This window comes from Neolamprologus brichardi, chromosome 16 (genome assembly GCF_056152115.1).
Source record: "Neolamprologus brichardi isolate AB-2024 chromosome 16, ASM5615211v1, whole genome shotgun sequence".
Lineage (NCBI taxonomy): Eukaryota > Metazoa > Chordata > Actinopteri > Cichliformes > Cichlidae > Neolamprologus > Neolamprologus brichardi.
In genome coordinates, this window is record NC_142119.1 from 20,209,582 (window position 1) to 20,236,131 (window position 26,550).

General features: G+C 39.5%; 2 protein-coding genes across 2 annotated transcripts; one reads left to right on the forward strand and one right to left on the reverse strand.

Annotated features, from left to right (window-relative positions):
* Window positions 1–6,319: 6,319 nt before the first annotated feature.
* Window positions 6,320–9,628, reverse strand: LOC118454030 (uncharacterized). Its single transcript, XM_035906704.2, has 6 exons — window positions 9,586–9,628; window positions 7,939–9,180; window positions 7,735–7,817; window positions 7,496–7,633; window positions 7,199–7,310; window positions 6,320–6,680 (listed from the first exon to the last, which is right to left on the reverse strand). Exons 1-6 carry the CDS (start codon window positions 9,626–9,628, stop codon window positions 6,613–6,615), a joined length of 1,686 nt encoding a protein of 561 aa, XP_035762597.2. The 3' UTR covers window positions 6,320–6,612.
* A 5,757-nt stretch (window positions 9,629–15,385) lies between these two features.
* jam2b (junctional adhesion molecule 2b) lies at window positions 15,386–25,576 on the forward strand. The gene is made up of 10 exons (XM_006788266.3): window positions 15,386–15,528; window positions 18,864–18,929; window positions 19,334–19,444; window positions 19,593–19,742; window positions 22,296–22,477; window positions 22,604–22,712; window positions 22,802–22,909; window positions 24,513–24,531; window positions 24,624–24,663; window positions 24,809–25,576. Exons 1-10 carry the CDS (start codon window positions 15,486–15,488, stop codon window positions 24,845–24,847), a joined length of 867 nt encoding a protein of 288 aa, XP_006788329.1. The 5' UTR covers window positions 15,386–15,485; the 3' UTR covers window positions 24,848–25,576.
* The last annotated feature ends 974 nt before the right edge of the window (window positions 25,577–26,550 follow it).

Below are 26,550 nucleotides of genomic sequence, written 5' to 3' on the forward strand. Positions count from 1 at the left end.
CGCTAGTCTCTTTGGCTGCCACTGGACTGCGAACTGGAGCCCAGAAACACAGCTGGTTAAATCCTGAGGTCAACAAGCCACAGTCATGGATACAGAGCACACGGTGTTTACCTCAGATGAAAAGCACACTCAGATAAATTCCAGTGCAAAGACTAAAGTTACATTTATACAACTTTCATTAAAGTCATTTTAAGAATTTTCAAATGAAATATATTCTTAATAAAATATATAGTTTGCAAGAAGATGTGAAACCTACCAGTAGGAAGTATACCCCGTGTGTTTTCTTGTTGTGTGTCTGCACTTGCCTCTGTGTGCTCTGAGTTTATACACAGAGCATCGTCTGTGACACACCCCTGAGTGAAGCTGGGGTCTGCTAACATAGTTCCCCCCTCCCAGCAGACTTTATTATATACGCTTTTATAGAATTGCATCCTGTTATCCTGTTTCAGCACTAAGATTTACTGCAGTGAGCTACTTGTTTATTCTCTCCTGTCATCATTAATGCATCACACATCTGTCTTTAGGTAGGTTACAGGTAAAGCTACGGGGACATGTAAATATTTGAAAACAAAATGTTTTCACAGTGAGCCCAATTTGCATATTCATATCAATCATGACAGGGCTCTCAGCCAAACTGTATGAGGCTTTGCAGAGTGGGTACAACCTGGCATGTCCAAAGATTAGGTTAATGTCTAATGTGCTCAAAGTATAGATCCAGTCTTAGTGTCCAGTCTTAACATTACTTATATGGTTAGCAGTAGTGAGTGAGTTCGTGAGCTCAAAATAGTCGAGCACTTAGTGACAAACGCTACATGTCAGTTTGTGAAATTTCTTCCTAACACTCCTCTGGCATTAACGTCACCACAAACTTGGTGAGCTGGAAACTTCAGGTGCATTCAAGCCTTAAATCACCACCAATGTAAAGCATGTAGCCTGTGAACTCTGGAGCAGTGGAAATGCTCTGTGGACTGTCAGATCCTCTGTCTAGAAGTTCAGTGGATGAGTCTTGGTTTAATGAATCCCAGATGAACTTAACTGTGGTTTTGTGGAGGAGGGATAAGGTTATGGGGCTGTTTTTCTAAGATTTCTTTACTGAAGTATTGTTTTGTAATTACCATTTACTCATTAATCACTAATCTTTCAGGACCATCCAGAATATATATACTGTATATAACAAAAGAAAGAACCAAATGTTGTCAGTGGCGGGGGATGACGTTAATGTTTCAGCTTATCAGAGCATTTCGGACAATTCTCAGTTTGGGAAAAGCCCCTTCAAAAAGCAAGGTCCTTGAAGGCATGGTTGGAGGAGCCTGGTGTGAAAGAACTTGACTGGCCCACGAAGAGCTCTGACCTCAGTCCCATCAAACACTTTTGGGATGAACAGAGAGAGCCAGGTCCTCTCGTCCAGCACAGGTATCTGACCTCACCAATACTTTTCTGGATGAATGGCAAAAATTGTCACAGAAACACTGGTAACACTGGACTTCTTTAGGACATTTCACCTCTCATGGATTGCCTTCTGTTTTCAAGCTCTTAAGACCACCATGATCTAGATGACTGAAAACCTGCTGCAGAGAGGGGATCAACCAACTGCATGTTCATAGCTGTGGATTTAGAGTAGGATCCCATAAAAGCTCCTGTTGATATAATGTGGAGGTAGCTTTTGTCCTTATATTATGTCATGTGACCAGTTCATTTACTTACATTCACTTTAAATATGAATTCTCTTTATCCTTTAGTCATTCACTTCACTGCTCACTGCCTGCTTGTTGGTTCCCAAGTTTTTGTCAATCGCATAATTTTGCTCTCTTTTACAGTAACTTTGTTGTTGAGAAGCCCGGTTTCTTCTTTCCGTTGCTTCTCCATCAATCAGTCAGTGTGTAAACACTCACTAGTCATCTTTTGGTTCCTACTACACACCTGTGAAGTTTTGTAAATGCACAGTCGGGACTCAAATGGATTCTGTACACGAATGACAGACAGTTAATCACTTGCTCAAGAACTTAGAGCCTCCTTTACTCTGTGGTTCAGAGCAGAGACTCACAGAATGGAGACAGAAACAGCTAGCCCGATGCGTTGATGATAATATGCAGAATAAGCTGCAAGATTCGTTGCTTGAGAAAAAGTAAGAATACAATATAATTTGGTCTCCTAAACAAAATGTCAGAATACTAGGCCATACTTACAAAGCAGTAGGAGTTTCTTGCTTTGCAGATTAGATTAAAAACTTAAAGTATGGATGATTTCTCATTTCAAATATTCACAAGTTAGATTGTCTTTTGTCTTCCACTTGCCTATTGATCAATTAACCACCGCTTCCTGCACCAAAGCCAAGGTGAAAGGTACACCCCCCCCCCCCCCCCCCCCCAAAAAAAAAAAAAAACCAAAAAAAAAAACGAACAAGTTAAATTTCACAAAACCTAATTTAAGTGGTGGAGCAAATAAGAACCCATTCACCATTCATTTTGGTGCTGCTCCGATTTGTTTGCTTAAAACTGCAAGGATGGAGGGCTGTGCTTTCTGAGTGGCCTTTTACTTTATGTATGTTTTCTCCATCCATCCTGTTTGGATGCCTTTCAGAGCTACTATAGGGCGAGAGGCAGGGCACACCTTGGACAGGTCACCAAGCTGATGCAGGGCTAACACAGAGAGACAGACAGCCATTCACACTCACACCTATGGGCAATCTAGATTCATCACTTAACCTAACCCTACTAACTGCATGTCTTTGGACTGTGGGAGGAAGCCGGAGTACCCGGAGAAAACATACAAACTCCATGCAGAAGCCCACAGCCTGTGAGCACAACAGTGCTAACAATGTTGCCACCGTGCTACCTCCTTTACATTTTCTCAGCATTTTAAAATCACAGAATTCTGATAAAAATATATAAAGTGGATCCATTACATAAAGGTCCATTACTATTAGGAGGTAAATCAGATTTGAGTAAAGAAATTTAACATGCTGACTTACTTTCATTTATTCTAATGGTAAACACTTTATTAACGTTATCAAACCACTGGTTTACTCACAAAAGGTTCTCAAAATTGAAAGCCTTCAAAAATGAAAATATATTGTAAAATACTGCTTTAGTTTTGTGGATATATTTTTATATATTTTGCTAAAATCTAGTGATGTTATCTGGCAGTTTAGAAATGTCATTCAGAGCAAAACATGATGACATGATGAACACCGATGAATTTAGTACACAGATTAGTGCTGGTATGCATCACCTCTATAAAAGGGAGTGCTGTAAACACTGCTCGGAGTCTGTTTTTGTCGTAGCGGTGGAGTCCAGGCTGACCATGGATACAGGGGTATTCACTGTACCAAGTAGCTGTAAGCCGGGCTGTAGAGCTTTAGGTGGGAGGATTCACAGCCTTGCATGAGTGTACACTCAGAGCGGCAAGGAAACAGCTGGTTGTGCCGCATGAGGTTAGAAAATGACTTGAACTGACAGACGGTAACAACCAACACTCAGTCACTGTCATCTAAACAGCAACACAGGTAATGAGTCAAAGTATTTGGAGCTTTCCATCACAGCAGGGCGGCATTATGTCGCCCAACCCACTGGATTTAATTTATTAATCACTACTGATGAAATTCTGTGTGTATAGCTGCCTCCTAATGACGATAAACCATAGCCGATAATGTACTCAGTCTGTTATGAAGCCAAACAATGCTTGGCAAATCTTTAGGAGATAGCTCTCTATTAATAGATCAAAGATACACATTCAACTGGGATCTCTTAATTCCAGGGAAAGCCATTTTTCCTGGTGGGGAACAAAAGAGAATTACCAAGGCTCAGCTGTCAAATGATAGCTCATGCAATGCTGAGCTGAATCTTTTTGAATATTGATAATAGTGTGTGAGTATGGTGGCGGAGCAGTCAGCAAATATAAGAGAAGGATAAATAGCTGCCAGTCATCACCTTAGGGTTGGTAATCCTCACCTCCGTGTCTAAAGGTCAGGAAAAGCTTGTGTAGGCCAGCGGAAAATGAGTCACCATCACACACAGCAGCACGTGAGCTGCAGCGGGCTTACAGTAGCCACGTGTGCAGCGTGATTGTGTGAATACATCACTTAATGGGCGCTAAGCTCCCTGTTATTTTGAAGGGTGTAGTTAAGAATGGTACTCACTGTGTCTGGATGCCTCTGTGACAGAAGAACGTAATCAAACATTTAAGCAGACAGAAATGATGGAGGTATTGAACATGATTTTTGGAATCTGAATGTGAACAGCTTTTATCCCCCTGAAAGATTCTGGGCACAAGAACAAATTGCTCTCTTAGGGTCTTCATGGGTTGCTGAGGTTGCCATATATGGGCCTTGGATGTGCTGGAGGTTCATTTAAACCTCATTCTCACTTTGCAATGCTGCCTTGACTGACGACAGTCAAATAGAGCATCTCGTTACAGTCGATGTTGTGTGACAGTCCTGCATTCAGTCGTGCGTTTGAAAGGTCTGAATTCTTCAGCTTTGCTGAAAAATTCTTATTCAGTTTTATGGTCATTATCAAGGATGTATTTTTGGATTCTGGATAGGGTTATGCATGTCTCTACATTGCAAGCAGTGGCTTTGGCTTACAGTTGGTCTTCTGCTAATTGGGAGGTTGGTGGTTTGAACCCTCGCTGCTCCAATCTGCATGCCAAAGCATCCGCGGGCAAGATACTGAAACCCCAGTTGCTCCTGATGCATTCACTGTGTGTGAGTGTGTGAATGTTAGATTGTGTGTTTGTATGAACGTGTGTCAATAGGGGAATTACTCATATTATATAAAGGGCTTTGAGCACTCAAGTACTGAAGAAAAGCCCCATTTACAGCTTTATCATTTGTGAGATTTATTGCAAGACTGTGGCATTAGTATTAATTCATTTGCCACATAAACTCACAGCTGTCTCGAGTCACATTTTCAGGGATTTTATTAAAGTGTCCAGAGTATACAAAAAGTATTTATTGGTTTCTGCATTTGACAGACAAAAAGGTGTGCGAAATCCCCAAACCTCCACATAAAAACTGGTTTTAATTATCAGGGCTTCTAGTCAAATTTTCAGGTTTTTCTACTTCAAAAACACTTTTTTTCATAGTAATATTGTTATTATTAATAATGCAGTAACAAATGGCACAATGTAGATGTTTTTATTACTTTTTTTGTGTAAACTTCTTATGTAAGTATATGAAATGAGAGTTGACTGTGGATTCAGCATTGTGATGGAAAGATTTTGGTCCATACTGAGATGACAGCATCACACAGTTGCTGCAGATTTGTCAGCTGCACATCCATGATGTGAATCTCCCGTTCCACTGCATGTGAAAACTCCTTTGTTGGACTGAGATGTGGTGACTGTTGAGGCCATTTGAGTACAGTGAACTCATTCTCATATTTAAGAAACCAGTCCGAAATCATTTTACACGTGACGTGGTGTGTTATCCTGTTGAAATCAGCCATCAGAAGATGGATACCCTGTGGTCATAAAGGGGTGGACATGGTCAGAAACAATTGTTTAAAAGCCACAGATAAGGTGTGGCCTTTAAATATCCCACACACATTTACACCACCCTCAGCAGCATGAACCATTGATATAAGACAGATGGATCTATGCTTTCATGTTGTTTACATCTGAATGTTGCAGCAAAAAATCGAGACTCATTGGACGAGGCATCACTGTATGAATTGTAGCCTCATTTCCTGTTCTTGGCTGACAGGTGTGACTGTCTGTTGCTTTAGGCCGTCCACTTCAAGGTTCTATCTGTTGTGCTTTAAGAGATGCTCTTCTGCATACACTGGTTCATACACAGGCTTCCTATCAGCTCAAAGCAGTCGGGACATTTTCCTCTCACTTTAGGCATCAACACTGCATTTTACATCAGAGAACTGCAGCTCACTGGATATTTTCTCTTCTTTGGACCATTCTCTGTAAACCTTAGAGATGGGTGCTGAAATCACCTCTCCTCCCTGTTATGATGCTCGGTGTGAACTACAGCAGGCTGTCTTGACCCAGTCTACTTGCTCCCACATGACTGGGTGATATTTTAATTTAGCAAAAATTTGAACAGATGTACCTAATAAACTGGTAGGTGAGTGCTTATACAATTATGTATACAAATGATAAAGCACAGTAAGAAACAAGAAAAAAAAAAAAGCATTTAATAATAACACACTGACTATACCACAACACTATACTTTAACTATACTTAAAGTGTGATGGTAATAATGAAAAACTCAAGAATAAAATATCAAATTTCCTTTATTTACACAATAAGCTGTATCAAAAACAACATTGTCCATACATTTTGTCTAACTTTATTAAATGTGACTTATTTATTTATTTATTATATTTCTAAATACCAAATAGGCAATATTGCATTTAAACAAAACGGTGGATGGGACTCATTTACAAAAAATTTACTTTCAAATGTGAAATAACCAGAGCCGTCCTAACTGAGGTTAATGCAGGTAAATGAAGAGTCCCGTGACTAACAGATGCTGACAGTTCATGGTTTCTAATCATTTACTTTCACATTTGAGATAAACTGCAAGTAAAGGGGAAAAAGGTTCAAACTCAGCACTCAACATCTGACAAGGATAAGAAAAACACCTCACTGTACATTAACTAATTGTAATAGGAGCAGATGAAAGCCTGGGGTTCCCAGCATGTAAAGTCGTTAAACTTCCCATTTCCTGAAAAAGACGGACAAACACGGGGTAAGAAATAAAGTAAGTGTGTCTAATAAATTAATGTGAGATCAGTTCAGCTTTATTGAATACATTAATCATATTTATTCAGCAACATAACTTCTTACTGACTGAACTCAGGTTGAATAATTAATTCAGAGAGATCTTATGAGTTTGGGAAAAGTTTGATTTAACTAACATAACTGCACATTTTTGCATAATTTGCAACAACACAGACAGATTATCCTTTTAAAGAAAGAAAGAAAGAAAGACAGAAAGAAAGAATGTCCCTGTAAGTATAATCAGATAAACACTGTTTTAGGAGCTAGATTGCACCTAGATTGCAGAATTGTTCCGCATAAATTTTCACAAGCACCACCTATGTATTTTGGGCTTCTTTCAGCTTTGTAACACTGGGCATCTGTGCGTTAGTGAGGCTAAAAAAATGCTAAAAACAAAAATGAATTAACACAAATGGAGCAAAATTAACTAAAATAAACATCTTGGAGTAAACCGACTCATACCCCGAGGCAGAACTTCCAGGCAGTTCTCCTTATTTGCTGTGTTATTGGGCTCCCCTGGCAGCCAATCAGCGTAGTCCCATTTGGACCCATCCAACCAGATGAAGCGACCAGTCTGACATGTAACAAACGATTAATGAGAGTTAATCATGAGCAGTAGTTTAACATAATGAGTCTCTAGATACAACACATCAGGGACACGAACAAGGTCTCATAGTGCAGTTAATACAAAGGCAAATCATTATTTTGTGCGCTCAACAGGTTCAAGACCTCCACAGATCCTCAGCTCAAAATACATACGTCTAGAAATCGAAGCCCTCCAATCCATGTGCGCGTATACTCTCCATTTTCCTTCAGTATCATCTTCATCAGCTCAGCGTGGTTGTGATTGCTTGTGATGGAGGCCAGATGGCCACCGGGAAACGTTTGGCAAAAAAGCTAAAAAGGAAACAGTGAAAGATCCACATTAATGTCAGAGTTTTCTGAGTGTATATGGAGTCATTGGTGCTTAAATGGAATTACAGAGGATGCATGAATACCTCAGCATTTGCAGGCGTCTTTGGCTCTTTAAAGAACTGGTAACACTTCTCTCCTAGTACCACACCAGGGCAAGAGCGCCGCCCTGTGGTGAAAATCGAGATTACAACATTTAGTAATTTAGCTGGCCTCAGAATATGCACATATGACTACATTTCTGTCACTCTAATTACTTTCTTTGTGCATATTCAGTGTGGGTGTTTTACCTTGCATGGCTCGTTTGAACCTGCTACGATTTTCTTTTGTGGCTTCCATCAAATCTTGATTTTCTTCTTCTGACACCAGACCAGTCGGCTCGCCATCATCAGGCTCAATCTGGTCTTTTGTTTCTGGCTCTCCATAGAGCTGCACTAGTGATTTTTCTTCCCCTGCACGTGGAGATTCCTGTTCTTCAGGCCTCGCCGCCATCTTAGCTTCTTCATTTGGAAAATAGTTTTCCATAAGTGACACTGGCTGCTCCATTATGTCCAGCGCTGGCCCTTCTTCCAAGATACCAGGATTTTGAAAAGGCTTTTCCATCATCTCAGGCTCCAGTTCCATCACTGGTTCTTGATCTAAAGCATAGTCCCGCTTCCTCATGAACAACTCCTCTTCTGGCAAAGGTTCAGCTGGGCTATTATCATCTAGAGGCTCTAACTCCATGATTGGTTCATCCACCATTTCATTTTTCGCCTCCTCATCCTCCTCCTCTGACTCAGGTTCAACAAGTAACTCTTGACTCTGAAATTGTGCATTTGCAGCCTTTTCTTCTTCTGTCAGTTCTGATTCAAACAAGTTGTCATCATCTAGAGGCTCTAACTCATCCACCATGTCATTGTGACTTTCTTCTTCTGCTTCTTCTACCTTTTCTTCGTACTCTTCTTCTTCTTCTTCCAGACCAGAGTCAGCTTGAAGCTGCATAGGCTCCTGATAATTTTCTTCATCTAACGTGTGCTTCTCCTCAGGTTCTAGCTCCATTAGAAGTTGATCTGGCTCAACTTTTACCTCAGCCTCCACCTGGAACTCGGGGTCATCTTTGAGCTCTTGGTCACCCTCACCTTCTGGATTCACACCAGCCATTTGAGCCTCAGCTTCCACAGGAACTTCTGATTTAACTTCTTGCTGTGCTGCAGACTTTTCTTCCACCTTAACTTCTGGCTTCACTTTGACTTCTAGTTCCACTTCACCTGCTTTCTCCACCTCAGCCTCAGCCTCAGGCTCTGCTTTCACCTCTTGCTCTTCATCTGGCTTTACTTTAACCTCTAGTTCTGCCACATTCTGCTTCAGGTCTTCTTCAGCCACTTTTTCCTGCTGCTCTTTGGGGGGTAATACGGCCTGTGGTGCGGGATTCTCCACCTGTACATGACCCTGCAGTGGAACCGAGTCTCCCAGCAGAGGGAGCTGGTTTTCTTTAGTTAAAACTGGACTTTTTTCCACACCACGGGGTAGTGCTGGCAATGCCAGAGCCACTGCAAAGAGAAAATAGTTGAATAATTACTGAAGAAATCCCACAGACATCACACTTTAATAACAAATGCTGTGGCTTTTTTTTTGGTGGTGATCTACCTTCTAATTGTGGGGGAGCCTGGTAGGCCTGTTCAGTTCAATAGCTAACAATCCTCAACCCAGCTTTGTTTTTGAAACACTATATAACTGAAGTCATAAATGTTCTAACCCATTAAAAATAGCAACATAATCATTACTAGCTGTTATATCAATATAACACCTAGAAAGCAGCTCATAATGAGTGAATAAAATGTTTTCATTTGATTGATTACATCTTACAAATTACTTCAAATCTAAATTGATCTCAGCTATTTAGGAGAAAAAGACCGTAAAGAGCACAGATCGGTCACCCTCGAGCAGCCTCTTACCTGCAAGGCTCAGTGAGAGCAGCACTAGTGTCTTCATCTTCATCTAGATGTCAAAATCTGTAAAACTGTTTCATTGACTGTAAACTGATTGACCATTAATGTTTAGCATCTGGGTTTCAACTGTTGGCTTGTGCACTTTGAATCTTTATGAATAGTGTTAGTCCCTCCCATTTCATTTAAATTTCCCATAAACTCATAAAGGTGGGTCGTCTCCCTCCCTTATCTAGTCTAAAGTGCTGTTTTTTTTTCTTTGTTTCCTTCTGGCGAAGTATAAAGTTCATGTTGTTCAGGGCCGCAGACTTGATTCAGAGGTCTGACCTCCAAACAGATCAGAGTAATAAATGATGTCAGTAAGAGACATGAAATCTGATCACTGTTTTCACGTGCGCTTGTTTTCGATGCCTGACACGTGAGCAAATAAAAACTGAAAACGTAAACTGCTTGTTTATCTGTTGGTTGGACTTTGATAGTTTTCGGAAGTAGAACAAAAAGCGTGCTTGACAACAGATATAAAGAAATATTGGCGGATGCCGGTGTTATCTCTAAGCCTCCTAGTAAACGCGTCTTTGGTATAAATGTGAAAATCCTAGAACGTTGAGCATGACATTGAGTTCAGCATCGCTGAGCTTCAAACTCTTACAAGATTTTTAGTAGCTAAACCAATGTTATCACTTTGAAAATAGATGACTTCCTTCTGGAGTTATCGTATTTACAAATTCAGGCGTCCATGATGCCCACGCACACATCAGGGTGACGACAGTACTTCATCAGCCTTTTACAACTGAGTAGTAAAAACTGAAGACTGTCTTAAAGAAATACAGTATAAAAGTATATAGTTTCCTAGTAAGGCATGTTGATATTTACCTAACAAGCTAACCTTACAAGCTATAACATCAAAAGTTTGTACAGAAATAATTGTCATGTGTCTCCACAATAACCCACCACACAGTCAGATACTGATTATTAATTTATTATTACTATTATCATTTTCTCTCTTGGATGCCACAAAATCAGGACCAGTGCTTTTAATTTGCAGTAAAAGCAAATAAAATCAATATTCAGTGCAACGAAGTGTAAATATTCTCCATCTAGTTTACATGCAAATATAATATCTTCATCCCTTCACAGTAAAAACTAAAGGTGTTTATCAGATATAGAGCTTGTTTTGATGTTTTTAGGCTTTTCATTCTCATTCTCTGCACGTCTACCATTAAAGCATACAACAATACAGCAAAAAGCAGTGAACCCCATAATGCACATCTAAGGAAAAGGTTCTCACACCCTTACAGTGACTTTCTTTAAGTAGTCAGTCGGAAAAAAAAAATGCAAATGAAGGGAAATCTCTGATGGATTTAATGGAAGCAATTACAGTTTATCCAACCGAAACATGTCAGGCACCTATGGATGTGACATCCTGGAGGAGCTGCACTATCTGTGGTCTCATATTACCAGCAGTGACAGACAATAACAGAAAGCAAAAGTAGAGAAAAATCAGTCAGAAAAGAGCCAGTCTGTGGCCACCAGCTTCAAAGCCTTTCCCTTTTTTGGGAGATTTGTCGTGTTGTTGCCTTTCCAGTGCACCTGTTGTCACTTGGATTTTCACTCCATTCAGTTTCCACCAAACCAAAGCAAAACATTAAATGGCAGCTGTGTCGCTCAATTTTCATGGACTGTAGTCAAATCCTGATCCTCTGTGACATGTTCAGGTTTTACAAGTTGCTGAATGTTGCTGTTTGATTTATTAAGAAAGAGATCGTCGGCCAGTAGACTGCTGCTTTCTAAGAGTATGTTAGATACTCTTACGCTGAACACCATGGGGATTGTTGCAGTCTCTCTTTGTTTTTTGTATGAATGACTTTATTTAATATTTCAGAAACTCTGTGATGAGAGCAAGGGTGAGCACAGCGACAGTCCTGATCTCATAGTGTGGCTCAAGGTTGTTAGTTTGAGTGATATCAACAAAACAGAACTGGGATCTCTGATAACGTTGGCAGCTCCCAGTTTGGGTTCAGGAGACAGAAAACCACTCTACTTTTAAGAATATGTTTAAAACTTTGCTTTTTAATAAAACTTACAGTTATAGCTGAAGCAGGTTTCCCTGAAGCATCTCTTGGTTATGCTCTTACAATGAACAAATCAGGTTTTTGTTGTAGTAAAGTGTGAGGTGGACAGCTGCTCCGCTGGCTGTTATCAAAGGTCACCGTGCATTTGAAAGTCACCCGTCCTCTGAGATTCACTATCTGACTGACTTTGTTTCTGTATGTTTGTGTAAAGTGAGCAGTGGTTGCTGAGATGTGCTGTTATGCATGTGCATGTGTGTGTTACATGACATCAGTGTGTCGCGCTCTGAGCAGAGCAGCTGGGACTGTCGATTGTGAACAGGTGTTGCAGCTGAGATTTAGGGAGTTAGTGTTTCACTGTTTCTCTTTGTGTGTACTTACACACACGTGTCTGGATGTATGTCCCCCGTGTGTGTCTTTGTGTGTGCATATGGCCACAAATGTAAGCATGTGTGCACATTAACCAGAATGAGTGACAATGTGCCGTTGTGTGGGCGCTGGTGGTGAGAAACCTAATAGCCAGAGACACAGTAGCTCAGCAGCAGCTGCCACTTCTCTCCGACTTAGGCTCATCACTGCAGACATATGGAAAACTCCAACCTCTGTGATTTCCATTCTTTATATTCAGGCAAAGGATTACATGTTCCCAAGAAATACTTAAAATAAGTAGAAACACAAAGGCATCAAATACATTTATTTGTACTATATAAAGGCCTTTCATGAACAGAGCCCTTTACAGTACAGTTACCTCTACAACTGCAATTCTGGAGTTGCTGCATGTTTGGGACTCTGGTGGACCACAGTGAGAGCCATCATTCATGAATGGAGAAAACTTGGAACAGTGGTGAACCTTCCCAGGAGTGGCTAACCTACCAAAATTACTCCAAGAGCGCACTTTCAATTCACCTAGGAGGCCACACAAAAACCCAGAACAACATCTAAAAGAACTGCAGGCCTCATTTGTCTCATCCATGGGAGATTTCCAAGGAGAAAACCACTGCTGAGTAAAAAACTCCATAAAGGCTCGTCTCACGTTTGCCAAAAAACATCTTGATGATTTGACTTTTGGGAAAATATTCTGTGGACTGATGAGACAAAATTAAACTTTAAGGAAGGTTTGAGTCCCGTCACATCTGGTGTAAAGCTAACACAGAATATCATAAAAGAACATCATCTGGGGCATCGTCTGGGGCTGCTTTGCTGCTTCAGGATGAAACCATGAATTCTGCTCTCTTCCAGAAAATACTGAAGGAGAATGTCCAACCATTAGTTTGGGTCCCTTGGCTTATACGGCAGGACAATGATCCAAAACACTAGCAAGCCCGCTTTCAATGTCTCAAAACATAAATAAATGAATAAAATGAAGGTTCTTGGAGCGGCCAGGTCAAAGTTTGGACTTAAATCAGATTAAGGTGCTTTGGTATGACCGACAAACTTAACCCTTTGATGTGGCTGTATTAAAGCAATCTGCAAAGAAGAATGGACCAAAAATACTCCACAGTGACGTGAAAGAGTCATTGCCAGTTATTGATTGCAGGTCTTTCTTCCAAGGTTGGCACAAACAGTTATTAGTTTTAGGGGGCAGCTGTTTTTTCATGCAGGGCCAGGTAGGTTTTGGATGATAAGGGTAATAGAGAATTCACACAGAATCGTGAAGGATACCAAAGCTATGATTCGTCCATCAGAGTGATGGCTGCTGGAACAAAACTGTCTTTAAAACATGTTGTCTTTCATTGAGAAGGAGGAAACTCAACGTCAATGCGTAAAGCGTGCAAGACATCAACTAAAACCAAACCAGCCGACTGCTGTGACTGCTTGGCATCCTGGGTTTAGCTGTGGTTCAGCTTACTGATTATCCTGTTAGAAGATTTAATTTTCAATTCAATTCAATTTAATTCATTTATATAGCGCCAAATCACAACAAAAGTCACCTCAAGGCGCTTCATAGATACAGAGAAAAACAGATTTAACAATTTGACTGCGTGAGATTCTGTTCTTTACAGATAAATCACAATGATTTAATGACAGAGTCTGGAGCTCTTTGTTGAACCCAGCTTCACAGTTTCTTCAAAGTTTAGCTTTAAATAAATAATTGTTCATTGATCATTGATTCAAAATGTGCATGAGACAAAGCACATTCCACCAACTGACACTTAAGATACCTGTCCTGTGATCATATCAATCAAAGATCATATCTTTTGGAGTTGACAAACAAAAACACAGTTATCTGTATACTTTAAATGGTCCATGTTTTCATTCCTGCTCTCACTCATATTTGTGTAAAGGATAAATAACATATAAAAATTATTTACACGATGAATGTACATCCAGTAATTTTTAGCTTTCGTTCAGTCGTTTGTCTCTACCAAGCAACAACCTTAAGTGCTAGAAACTGAAGCCAACGTTGACGTGTCAGGCCCACTTGAAGTCGGCTCCTAAAGTTTTGGTATCTATAGCTACTTCCTCCTTTTCATAACAACTTTATTTTGGGAAAATGTTTTTCTATAATTTGTCCACTTTGATACTAGAGTTTTGGTGTGGCTGCTTTGACTGTCCAGACCAGGCAGCTGTCAGCAGGTTTCACCTCTGCAGTCACTAAACTGTTGCTATTGGAACCTTTTAACCCCCTGAGGTCTAAGTCATCATTAGTGGCTAACCCTATATTGGTCAGCAAATGGCAAAACTGACTTTTTAAAAACAAACAAACAAACATGTAAATATTATTTTGATGTTTCTTTGTTGCCTGACTGGGAAAAAATGATTCAGCTTGCTAGCTAGCATTAGTGGATAAATTAGTAGTCAACCCTCTCAATCAAATTCACCCGCTCACATATGGTGTCAAAATACTGTGATGGCAGCAGGTAAAACTAAAGGCCATTATACACTGAACACGTGAAAAATCAACATGAAATTCTCAATTTTACAGATCGGAATGGAGTTATATACACACCCAACACAAGAAACCCAACATGTTCTTAAACAAGAAAAGGAGGAAATGGGGATTCTGGTTTCATCCAATTTTCACGAGACGGCAGCAACAGGGAGAATTTCATAGTTTGATCCAGCAGTTGAAGCTGGATCATGACCGCTTTCGTATATGTTTCAGTGTTCCAGTTTGAACTCTTGGGAGCACATCTGTGGAGGCAGGTAAATCCTTTCAGAGAGCCTATGAGCGCACTTGTTGATATGACACAAAAAATTGGAAAAATCTCAGTTGGTTACAAAAAATAAATGCCAGTGAAATGACATGATCAGTTGAACTGCTGCATTAAGAATACGTGAGTCCGAAAAATATTTTGACTCACGAAATGTTCACAGGGATTTTAAAGCCCTTTAGGCTGACGCTTCAAAGTGTGACGAACAAAGCCAATGTGTGACCCCAATGGTATCTATTTCCATCTTTTATATACAGTCTGTGGTCTCTAGAGACTACAAAATGATGTGATGTACAAAAAAGTTCCAGAGAGCTTGGTGACAATTTAGTTAATAAAATGTGTTTCGTGTTCATCAATCCTCAAACGCGTTTGTGTTTAATGGCTGAAGAAACCATTCAAAAGCTTCCTTTCTCATTACTATTACTTGATACTACTACAGCCGGGCAGGTCCCCCTGTCAGAAAGAAAGGCTCATGTTTCCTCTGAGAGCTTTGTCTGAGAAGAGGGGGTGGTCACCCTGAACTTGTGCACGCGCCCCGTAAATTGTCCGGGATACGTGAGCGCGCACGTGGCCGTTGCACATGAAACTTGAAGAAGCTGCAGAGAGTTTAGAGTAAAACTCATCTGCTCCAGTCCCACGGACACCGACAGACCTCAGGAAAGAGCTCCGACACCCGAGAAAAACCATGAAGATGCTGGCGCTGCCTCTGCTCATCACCATTTTGCACAGTGAGCTTTTTATTGTGTTCAAAACTTCAACAATTTCTGTTTTGATACTTAATCAGAGTGTGTGTGTAGCTTTTAGAGTCAGCCAATTTTTACGTTACATTTATACACAGTAATAGTGCAAACATGTATTCATACGCGATGTGAGGTTGAACCACATGTTTTATGCATTTATTTATTTTAATGTCAGACCTTTTTTACAGACTTATAAATATGTAATTATGCATTTTCTCCTCTTTCTTTCATTTTATTGCAATATAACAGTTAAGGACCTGCTTTATTTTACTAAAGAAAACAACACATACCATCGTCTTACGTGATTATGCAACTCAAGTTTTATCTTATTAAGCTGCAAGAGGCCACTGAAACAAAATGTAATTCTGGGCAAATTAACAACTTTAGAAACGACTGCATGTAGGCTAAGTGTCAAAACGGGCATTTACGAGGCTCTGATATTTATTGATTGATTATTAGTGTGCGAGTTGTAGAGCTTGTGCGTGATTTCACAGACAGCGCGGAGGAGGTGCGATGTGTTTGGGGAGTGCAGTGGGGGTAGAGACTGTGCAGGGAGTGGCTGGGCTTCATGTTTACACTGAACCCGCTCTGATGCTGTTTGAACCCGAGATCCACGGGCTGATGAGACGGATCACGTGACCCCCGCGGAGGAGATTGAGATCCCAGAGTTTCAGGGAAGATAGCCCCTGACTGACCCTTAGTTGTTAATTGGACTGAGATGAAAAAGCAGTTGGTATCTGAGAAAAAATGCATTTGATGCTGCTGTGGGAATCTTAAAGGCCAAAGGCTGCCGTCCAAACAACATGTTTTACACAGTTAATTGCGTCTTTGACGTTCTTTCTTGTATTTACATGTGAGGACCAAAAGTCCCTGTAGAGATGAAACGATTACAATCTGTTTGTTTAGACACACTGCCGAAGAAATGCCTTTTAATATACTCTGAAAATATTTTTTTCATTACTGCACCGGAGGTATCATAGGTGGTTTTTCAGTTAGGTTACAATGTCTCCTTAAAACAGCAGAAACCCTAAAACACCTAACTTTTTTTTTATAGTATAAGTGGATTACATTTTAGGTTTTTCAAGTGTACATTTGAATAAAATGAAATATGTAGTGTTAAAACACCCATTATTATGCATTCTGCATTAAAATAAAAGTAAAAGAGTGCAGGGTGTTCAGGATCAGTCAGCAGAGATCCTCACAAGTGTGTTTTACAGATGCCTGTGCATGTGTATGCTATGCCAGCTGAGAAGGGTAAGGTTACTGTCATAAAGAATGGCTTTGTGTGCAACACACACACACACACACACACACACACAGAGTGTGCCACACAAGAAACATGCATCGCTAGTCAGGGGTTAAAGTGGGATTTGGCAGGTGGAGGAATCTCCAAGTTTGTGTGTAGCATTGGAAAAAGAATTACTAAGAAATAAGTTACAATATGATGTTTTTTGGGCTCCAATAGAGTTTCCTTTTTTTAATCTGTAGAGGTTTTAATCAGCTGACCTGTGCTGCTACATTAATGTTAACTGTTTTTTAAAAACAAGATATAAGCAAAGGTTTCTGATTTTCAGCTGTTGAAACAATCCAGCTAATATAAAAGTTAGAATTCAGAAAGCGAGTCTAAGCAGAATCATCATGTTAAAAATAAACTGATGTTTACTTCCCTTGATATACATCCTAACATTGCCCACGGACAACACAGCCTGCTGTGCACCAGTAAACGTCACTACAATACTGCAAACGTACCGGTTTAGCCAACACTAAACTTTACCAGACTGCCTGGTATTTTCACGCAACCTTTGAATAGCATAGGATTTGTAAGCTTCAATTAGTTTATCACATATATAGTTTCAAAACCGGGTTTAAAAACTCTAAAATCAATTAGGACATTGTATGTAAGATTTAAATTTCAAGTTTCAAGTTAAACAGATTTCACTTAATGACCATTTCCTACCCTTAAAAATCTTCTTGTCCTCTCTTTTCTTACATCTTTCTCCATCTCTCACATTTACAACTATACATTTATTAGCAGTTATTAAGTAAGTTTTTACCACATATTAGTCGTATTTTTTGAGCTGTTTGCAAGTTTTATTTGAAATCACCAGCCACTTAAAAAATGTCACTCAGTTCATGCTCGCTCCTCTTCTGTATCGCTAAATGCTGGACGGAGTGACTGAAACTTTCTACACCGTTAAACAGAAAAAAAAAGAAAAAAAAAAGATGCGTTAAAAGCATAAGTGGGCTGTGGGATATCATTATTTTGTTATTACTGAGCATAATCCATACTGTCAGTCTACAGCACATGAAAAATTAACTCATTGGTCAGTAATATGCATTAATCTGTTTATCAGATTTAACTGCTCGTTAACTGAAGGACCGTTCCAGCCCACTTTCTCCCCATCTTTAATCCTCAAGTACAAGCTTGTTATGTAATTCAGTTTCACTACCAGTCTCCTCTCTGCTGTTTTCAAATGTTTATTTTTTTTTCACTTAAAGCACACTTACAACTGATGGTCACGTGACACATTTAAGTTTCACAAAGCAGCTCCGCTTCAGTTTACGTGATGTCAAGGGAGTATCCTGTAACAGCAACCTCTGCGAAGCTTCCAAGTTCTACAATAAAAACTTTATTTCCAGCAAAATTGCTAGCCAATAATATAAAAGTCAGATTTTACAGCCACATTTCAAGCGTTTATTTATTTTTTAGGTGGCGTGTCACTCTAAATTATTTTCTCTTTATCTCTTTCTGAAGGCGTCTGCTTAATGTCGAGGTAAACGTGGGTGTTTGATTGCGTGTGCTGAAGGGACAGATCACTGAAGGCGGTTATCAGGTCGCCTTAAAGCAGCTTGTCAGAGGGCCATCCATCACTTGCATTCCTGCACAGCACCGCTCCTGGCACCACCAGGATGTAGCTCCACACTCAGTGTCTGTTTGTCTCTGTTGGCATGTATTACTATGTTTATGGGCACCAGTTGCAGTTTGAAACTTTTCTTGTGAAGAAAATTTTGCGTTGTGAGAACATTCAAGCCCCACAGTTTATTAGTGCTATTCTGTACTTTGCGTTAAGGCTTCAACTGGAAAGTCAAATGTGTGTGAGTGCGACTGCTTCCACACAAAAACCAAGCATTAAGCAAACGTCCTGTTTACATATGAGTAAGCTTCTTGTTTCTGATGGTTTACCATGTAGCTCCTTGATCTGAAACTATAAAGATGTTTAACATTTCCATTTATGTGCTCCAGTAAACATTTAAAGATTGTACTCGATGGTCTGAGAGTAAAACTGGTCTTTCACAGGACGCTGATCTTCTCTCTTCTGCAGGTCCTGTCAGTTTATCAGTGACAGTAAGCAGCAGTAAACCCAAAGTGGAGGTTCATGAGCACACTGGTGAGACCTTACAACACTGCAGTTTTTCACATTCCTGAACATCTGCTATCTTAAAATGGCCACAGTCTTATTGTTTCATCTTAATAAAATATATTTCATATTTAACCTATTGTAATTCCAAATAATGGGAAAACAACAAACTAGATATAAACATCTAATATCATATTGTCCAATTTCTGTCTTTTTCTCCTCTAAAAAAACACATTCATGTTAACTGAACACTTTCAAATAATTATTGAAAATTGCAACTACCAGAATATATTTCAGAATACATGGATATAAATAAAGAAATACATCATCCGTAGTCATGAGTGTGCATGAGTTGGTAAAAATCAATTAGTTTGAGACATTAAAAAAAGTAACGTAAGGATTAAAGATGAATATTGTTTTGCTTTTACTTTTAGACGCTGTGCTGTCCTGTGAGTTCAAGACAGAGAAAGATCAGAACCCTCGAATTGAGTGGAAGAAGAAAGGAAAGGGGGTGACTTTTGTTTACTTTAATCACAAATTCACAGGTGAGTGACAGATAGTTACTGTATGCATTTGTTTTTTAACTTAACCTGATTTAATAAAGAAGATTTTGTGTGGCCTTTTTTTGATGTTTGCTGACACTTTGCTTTGATTGTTTTCTTTGTTCATCATTCTCCATCTTTTGCACTTTAGGGTCTTACGCTGGACGGGCTAAGATAGAGGGAGCGACGCTGACGATACACTCCGTCACTCAGAAAGATTCAGGGGAGTACCGCTGTGAGGTGACAGCCAGCGAGGATCACGTCAACCTCGGAGAGGCCACTGTGACACTTAATGTTCTTGGTATGAATATATTACAAATGTACATAAGGATAGGGCAGATCTGTCTAAGAGGTGAACACTAAACTATTTCAGGGTGCAAGTCAATGGCACTTAACTCCTGTGATGTGACATGTGAAACAGTAATGTACATGTTGGTGGAATCAGGAGGATTCACAGCAAATCTTTTAAATGTGACTGTAGTGCACAAATAACTGCAAACGATTCACACAAGCCTCCCTCGCCTGATTTGCCAGATTAGGGTGAGGACAGTCGTTAAAGGTGGAATATGTGGAATAATTTACGATAGAAGCAGTTTCTCGATGGCATGGAGCAGCCACTCTGAATCCGCTCTGCTCTGGATAGAAAATTAGAACCATTACATTAACCTTTGGACCACCATGACTTTATTAGCATGCTAACTTTAGTAGAACTCTCCATTATGCTTGGCACATGGGTTGTTTTGCACAGACAGTGAAATCACCACAGGTCTGTACTGTTTACAGTTGTCTCCACTCAGGCAAAACCTCCACATCGGCGCTCGTATATGTGGAAAAGAAGTCAAAACTGAAAGCAGAAGGTGTGTCATCCTTTAATTACATCACAGTGAGGCGACAAATGTTGTGCAAATTCAAATGTCGTGTTCATTTAACAACAGATACATCATAATTTTCTCCATTAAGGTAAAAAAAAAAAAAATGATATAGAACAAAGATTTTCTCCATTTCTGTCAAACGTTGCTGTCCAAGATACATGTAGCTGCTACTGTAATGGTTGCTAGGTGACAGGAGCAGCACGTCATAGAGTAGAGCGTCCAGTTTAACAGCCAAGAGCTTCTGTGCGTCTCTGTCTTTACGTCCTTTTGAGGACACAATCCCTGAATTTGGACACATCCAATGAAATCCCAGAGATCTTTTCTGCCACTTTTGTTGTACGGTGCTGTTCATCACACCGAAAATGGTGAGCGCAAATGAGCTGTTACACAATACCCGAGCGGCTTGGTAGTACATAGGTGTTAAAAATGACAATCTATTAATAAATCAGGTTGATTTTTTGTGTTTCAATGATTTTTAAAACTTAAATGTGTAAAAGTGCTAGCCAGATGAAATCAAATCAGCCACCCTGCTGCTATGAATGTTAGGCCAGCCACCCACTAGCCATCAGTGAAGTGTGGTATTATATGATGTGGGATGTTAGGTTATCTCACTTCAGATCAAGATGAACTTTGTGATGTCGAAGCCATTTTGACATTTCATTGAAAGAGAAAATAGAGCTATTTCGTATCTTTTAGAAATAGGTGAAATGGTTTCTTTGACACATCCTCAGCTTGAAATGAGAAAAAATGGGAAAAGTAACATTAGATTCATAACTTGTATAATGTATAATAATGTATATATATTCTTTATGTGCTTTTAATCAAGGCACACAATGTTGTGTTCTTCCTTGTGCGGTACATGTGAATATACTCTGCACTGAAAGTTTGAACTCAAGGCTGTGAGGCAAAAGTCTACATCGCCTCGCTCAGCTTTCAGAAATTATAAATGAATTGACTATTTTGTGCATTCCTGCTTGAAGAGATATGGTTGTTTCTCTGAGGTTCGAGGATAACGACTCAGTGGTTCATGCATTCCTGCCATAGCACAAATATCCAAGCTTCTAGTTTCCACGTGAAGGGCCAGCACGCACATAGAAATACCTCTGGATGCCCTTTGATATTGTTCCCATTTTATTTACATTTCCAAAGAGAATTTAGATTTTGGGGGTTTTGCAGTTTGCAGCATGAAGTAACGAGTTTACAGAGTATACTGTGAGATATATTTGGCAAACCACAGAAATTGTGCAAATAACAACTTCTTATAAACTTTAGAATCTCTTCCATTAGGATATGTTGCAACAGCATGACTGTTTTGTGCCAGTGTAGTTTAATTTTCTTTAAGATTATTCATCAACTTATTGAAAAAAAGCCTCATTATTATTAAATCTAAATGTCATTTGAGGTGATTACATATATACTTTCACAAAAATAACATGGTTGCAAAACAAGAGTTTCACGGATAAATTCTGTTGCCACTCTTAATACAAGTCGTGAAGTCACACGTGTCATCATATTGTGATAAAACTCTACACACAGTTTCTTTTACGTTGTTAGATTTCAGTGAAGGTCAATGCCACATGTTGGTCATTTGTGGACATTGTAAAGATAAAAGAATGATCGCGCAAATGTTGTTTTTTGTTGGTGGAGTTCCTGGTTGGCAGCCTCCCAGCTGGCACATGTGAAAGCCTCACTTTAACTGATATCTCTGGAGTGATGTATGGGAAACATGTTTGGCTGAATAGACACTTGGTTGGTGGCTGCAGGAAATGCACTTCCAGATCAATACATCAATCTGACATAATTTATAACAAGAGGAATCATCAGACCTCTCTAGTTTTGCCTAAAAAAGTCTATTAAGTGATATTACACTATGCAGATGTTAACATTTTAAGCATTTGTAGGGAGACTTTCGTGTTGTCATAATACATAATATATTTAAAAAATATATAGTTTTACCTTTTTCTGTCTTTCCCCCCTCTCAGTGCCGCCTCATGTCCCTTCCTGCAACGTGCCAAGCTCTGTGTTTGTAGGGTCAGGCCTGGAGCTTCTCTGTAAGGACAAGCTGAGTGTGCCTCCCGCAACCTACCGCTGGTACAAAGACAACAAGGCACTAACAGCCACAGGAGAGACTCCTTACAGCATTGACACAAACAAGGGCACACTGGTGAGTGCTACCTAAAATTTGCAAATACAATATAAAATAATGTAAAGAATGTTATACAAGGATCCAAAAACACAACTGTTATTCCTTTCGTGTACCCTGCCGCCTGCCTCTGTTTGTCTGGAGCAGAAGTTTAAAAGTGTGTCCAAGGTGGATGCAGGGATGTATCGCTGTGAGTCCTCCAACAGTGTGGGGGCGCCCAAGAGCTGTGTGGCCCAACAACTCAAAGTTGTTGACTGTAAGTATTTTAAGAAAGTACTCACTGGTGATTATGCATCACGCTCTGGAGACCAAATATTAAAAAAAATCTGATTCTGCTGCTTCCAGATCCTTTGAATATGACGATTTTAATAGCAGGTGCTGCAGGTTTGGCAGCGTTCATGCTTTTCTGCTGCATCTGTGTGTGTGTCTGCCGACACCGAGGCTGCTGCAAAAGTAAGTAGTGCAGTGCTGCCACAGATGTGTTCAATTCAATTCAATTTTATTTATACAGCGCAAAATCACAACAACGGTCGCCTCAAGAGCTTTATATTGTAAGGTAGACCCTACAATAATAGATACAGAGAAAAACCCAACAATCCTATGAGCCCCTATGAGCAAGCACTTTGGTGACAGTGAGAATGAAAAACTCCCTTTTAACAGGAAGAAACCTCCGGCAGAACCAGGCTCAGGGAGGGGCGGGGCCATCTGCTGCGACCGGTTGGGGTGAGAGAAGGAAGACAGGATAAAAGAGTCCGTTTAGGCGTGTGAGAAAAACACTCCAGTGCGTCCTGTCATGTAATAATTCTGCATTATTCGTGTAATATGCCAACGATTTGTCACGTCCCGAGGCGTTCTATGGGAATGCGAAAGGTGACCGTCTGCGTTCCTATGCTACGCACCGGATTGTGCATGAAATCGAATGACACTCCTGCTGTAACACACAACCCAGCTGTGTATTCCAACCCTAACCCTAACCTTAATCCTAACGTTAACCACCACCTTAATCATATTAGATAGTGTTTTCCAAAGTGATTTAAGTAAAATAAACATACATGTGTAGATTCATTCCAAACGGTTCTCAAACTTGTAATATAGGGATGTGTTGGGTGGCCAAAAGTGGAATATGCCGATGATTTGTCGCCTAGCGTAAAATGTTACGCTTTGGTAGTGAGAACGTGTTGTTTTTTCACACCTTCACTTATATTTAGTCCATCCATTTGGACTTGTTTCTCAGAGTGCATGTCAATTTATTGATCTGCACCCAAGCAACCAGATGAGTGAGCAGCTATTTTTTTAGGCTGTCAGGAACGGATTCAGCATTTTCTTTTAAAAAAAAATGTTGAAATACTTTTTTATACCAGATTAGATGCATTTCCTCTGTGGCTGTGGAACAGGATTGAGTTGACAAATGCAAACTTTAATTTTAAACAAAATTAGTATGAGAACAATCACGTGTATCTTTATCAAATATCCAAGGGCTATTTGGGTGGAAGAGGTCCTCTTTGCCAGTCTTTCATATTAAAGTGAATAGTTTTTGCAGAAGGTATTTGGTTATTCTTCTGATCAGGTTGTAATGCTAATGCTCATGCTAATGTTTTGAAAACAACAATAAGGTGAGAAGCACAGAGAAAACAACTCTGATATATGTAGTAACATAGTGTCACCATTTAAAAATGCTCCCATGAAAGAATCCTTCCTGCATTTAAAGCCTTACCTAAAAAAAAAAACCTTTCAATTGTTTGGATTTTACTGCTTTCAGATTTACTGTTTTACTGCTCTTCTTATCACTGTTTCCTGCAAGCAGTTGTTTTCACCAATAAACCGTCTTTGCACAACCGGACTTAGCACCAAATAACAGAAAGACCCATTTGGTGACTACATGAAGGGTTTGGTAGAGACCGAACAGAACTAATAACAAAAACTTCAGTTAAACATAAAAATGACTACATGAGCAAATCTCTGTATTTTCGAGTTCTCCCAGAATTGAGGTATTGTGACCACAACTGACAAATTTTCATGTATTGACTAATTTTTTCTTTGTTTTTTATTCGAACAGAGAGCAAGAAAACAAAAAGGTGAGTGTTTCTTCTTCCGCTCTGCATGTTGCCCTTATTATTATTACAAAATAATAAGTGTTGACTAAACTGCCCTCCCCCTTGCCTTTCAGCACCAAGTCCTACAACCCTCATCCTCCTCCCACCCGCAACGTGAGTGATCAAAGGCCTCGTTATCAAATCAGGGCTTGTTTTGCATGCATTCATTTGGAATGCAACTGTTGATAAGTTTCCGATAACACCAGGCACAAGCTAATGAAAGGAAATGTGTCACTGTATGCCTCTCTGCTCCCTACAGCTCAAGCACTACAAACAAACTCAGTCCTTCATGATCTGAGGGCGAAGCCTTCTTCCTCTTTGACATCAAACCATCCAAAAAACTAAAGTAACTGCAGTTACTGCTCAAAACACCGGGAGGTTGTTCGACTGTCGCCACGCTTTTGGTTGGCTGCTCGATGCCGTCTGGGATGGAGATGAAGATCGAGGCCTCTTGAAATGTCAAGCAAAAGCAAAGACGTGAAATACTTAGCAACAGGTTTGCTGCTTTGTAAATAAAATTACGCACTGACAGTTTAAAGGTAGCTCAAGCACACGTCAAAATGTATGACTTTACCACTTTATCAAATGCTGTGTAACTGTTTTCACGATGTTCTTTGTCTTCAGTGTTTCAAAACACTTCTAAAATCGGTTTTCCACCTTTACTTGGAGAACGTTTTGGCTCTTTAGTCCCACCTACTGGTCAGGAACTAACCACCCACAGTATTACTGCATACACTAAACCATGGATCGAAACCTTCTTCCTGGTTTCACTTAATATTACATATAGAGATACTATTTTATATGTCGTTATCTTTCTCTTCGTGTTTTTACATATTTTTCTAAACCTATTTGTAAGCCGATCTCTTATGTATTGTTATATCTTTGGTTGTATTTGCTTAAATTCTGATCATATAAATTGAGTGAGAGATGAACAGGTGTCTGCACACACTGAATGACGTTTTAGAAGCTTTGTAAATGTTTTGTACTCAAATCTTGTGATGACTTTAATCCAATAAATAAAGGATAAGAAAGCTCTTTGCAATTCAAGCTGGATTATTTACTGTCACAGAGTCAGGCACACACTCAGGTCGGGAAGTACAATATGCTGATTTGTGCAGTGACATTAATGTCGGTATGTGTTCAAAGTATTTGTGCAAATTTCAAAGAACAGAAACAGGATTTACATTTAATCGTCAACATTTTGGGCAAAGCTGCTCTCAAAGCAAACTTTCCAAATGCTTTTTTACTCTACACTGGAAGTTTTAAAACTACAGCAAAACTCCCACTTTATGTAAGATTGCACAGTATTGTGTCCCCTTGTCCCACATATTGTTAACATTTGACATTTCTATGTGCGTCTTTTATAAAAACAAATTGCCTGCTGCTCAAAGAGAGATGTTTTTCTAGTACTTCCACTAAAAACATTGTAATAGTTCTTGTCATAAAAAAGGAATAGTGTACAAAGAAAACATCGAAACAAACAAGCTCCATTCAAATTGAATACAGTGTACCTGTCCTTCACATACCACAAATCTTCACTCATAGTGTTTCTTCTTTCATCTCTTCTGCTCCAAAATGAGTGACTATGCTATTCTTTGCCACCCGTTTGGTGTCAAAGAGAGACATCTCATTTGGGAACTTAAATTACTTTTAAAAGTCATTCAAACTACTTAATATACTGTAAAAAATAATGTTGAAATAAATAAACTGATTATTACTGCATGTTGTGAACATAAGCAACAACAGAATTAAATTTCCTCTGCTTACCCACTATGACGTGTGGTTTTAAGGACTTGTGTGATATGATCTCTCATCCCCTCTGTGGGTTTTTGTCTTTCCAGTCAGGCTAATAGGAGCAAAACTTTTAATACTAAAGATGAAAGATTTTATAGGAGTCATCACTTCATCACTTATTTGTAGCAAACAGCTTTTTGAGTGTGCACAGATTCCTTACATTCCTCACTTGACCACTAGAGAGCAGTGCAGCACTGGCTGTATCTG

Excerpts from the sequence above, each read along its gene's own strand:
- LOC118454030 (XM_035906704.2), bottom strand. The coding sequence starts at position 9,628 with ATGAAGATGAAGACACTAGTGCTGCTCTCACTGAGCCTTGCAG. Across the intron at positions 9,181-9,585 it reads GCTCTCACTGAGCCTTGCAG|TGGCTCTGGCATTGCCAGCA; the intron begins GTAAGAGGCTGC and ends TTCTCTTTGCAG. Across the intron at positions 7,311-7,495 it reads GAGGGCTTCGATTTCTAGAC|ACTGGTCGCTTCATCTGGTT; the intron begins GTATGTATTTTG and ends GTTACATGTCAG.
- jam2b (XM_006788266.3), top strand. The coding sequence starts at position 15,486 with ATGAAGATGCTGGCGCTGCCTCTGCTCATCACCATTTTGCACA. Across the intron at positions 15,529-18,863 it reads GCTCATCACCATTTTGCACA|GTCCTGTCAGTTTATCAGTG; the intron begins GTGAGCTTTTTA and ends TCTCTTCTGCAG. Across the intron at positions 22,478-22,603 it reads ACACAAACAAGGGCACACTG|AAGTTTAAAAGTGTGTCCAA; the intron begins GTGAGTGCTACC and ends TGTCTGGAGCAG.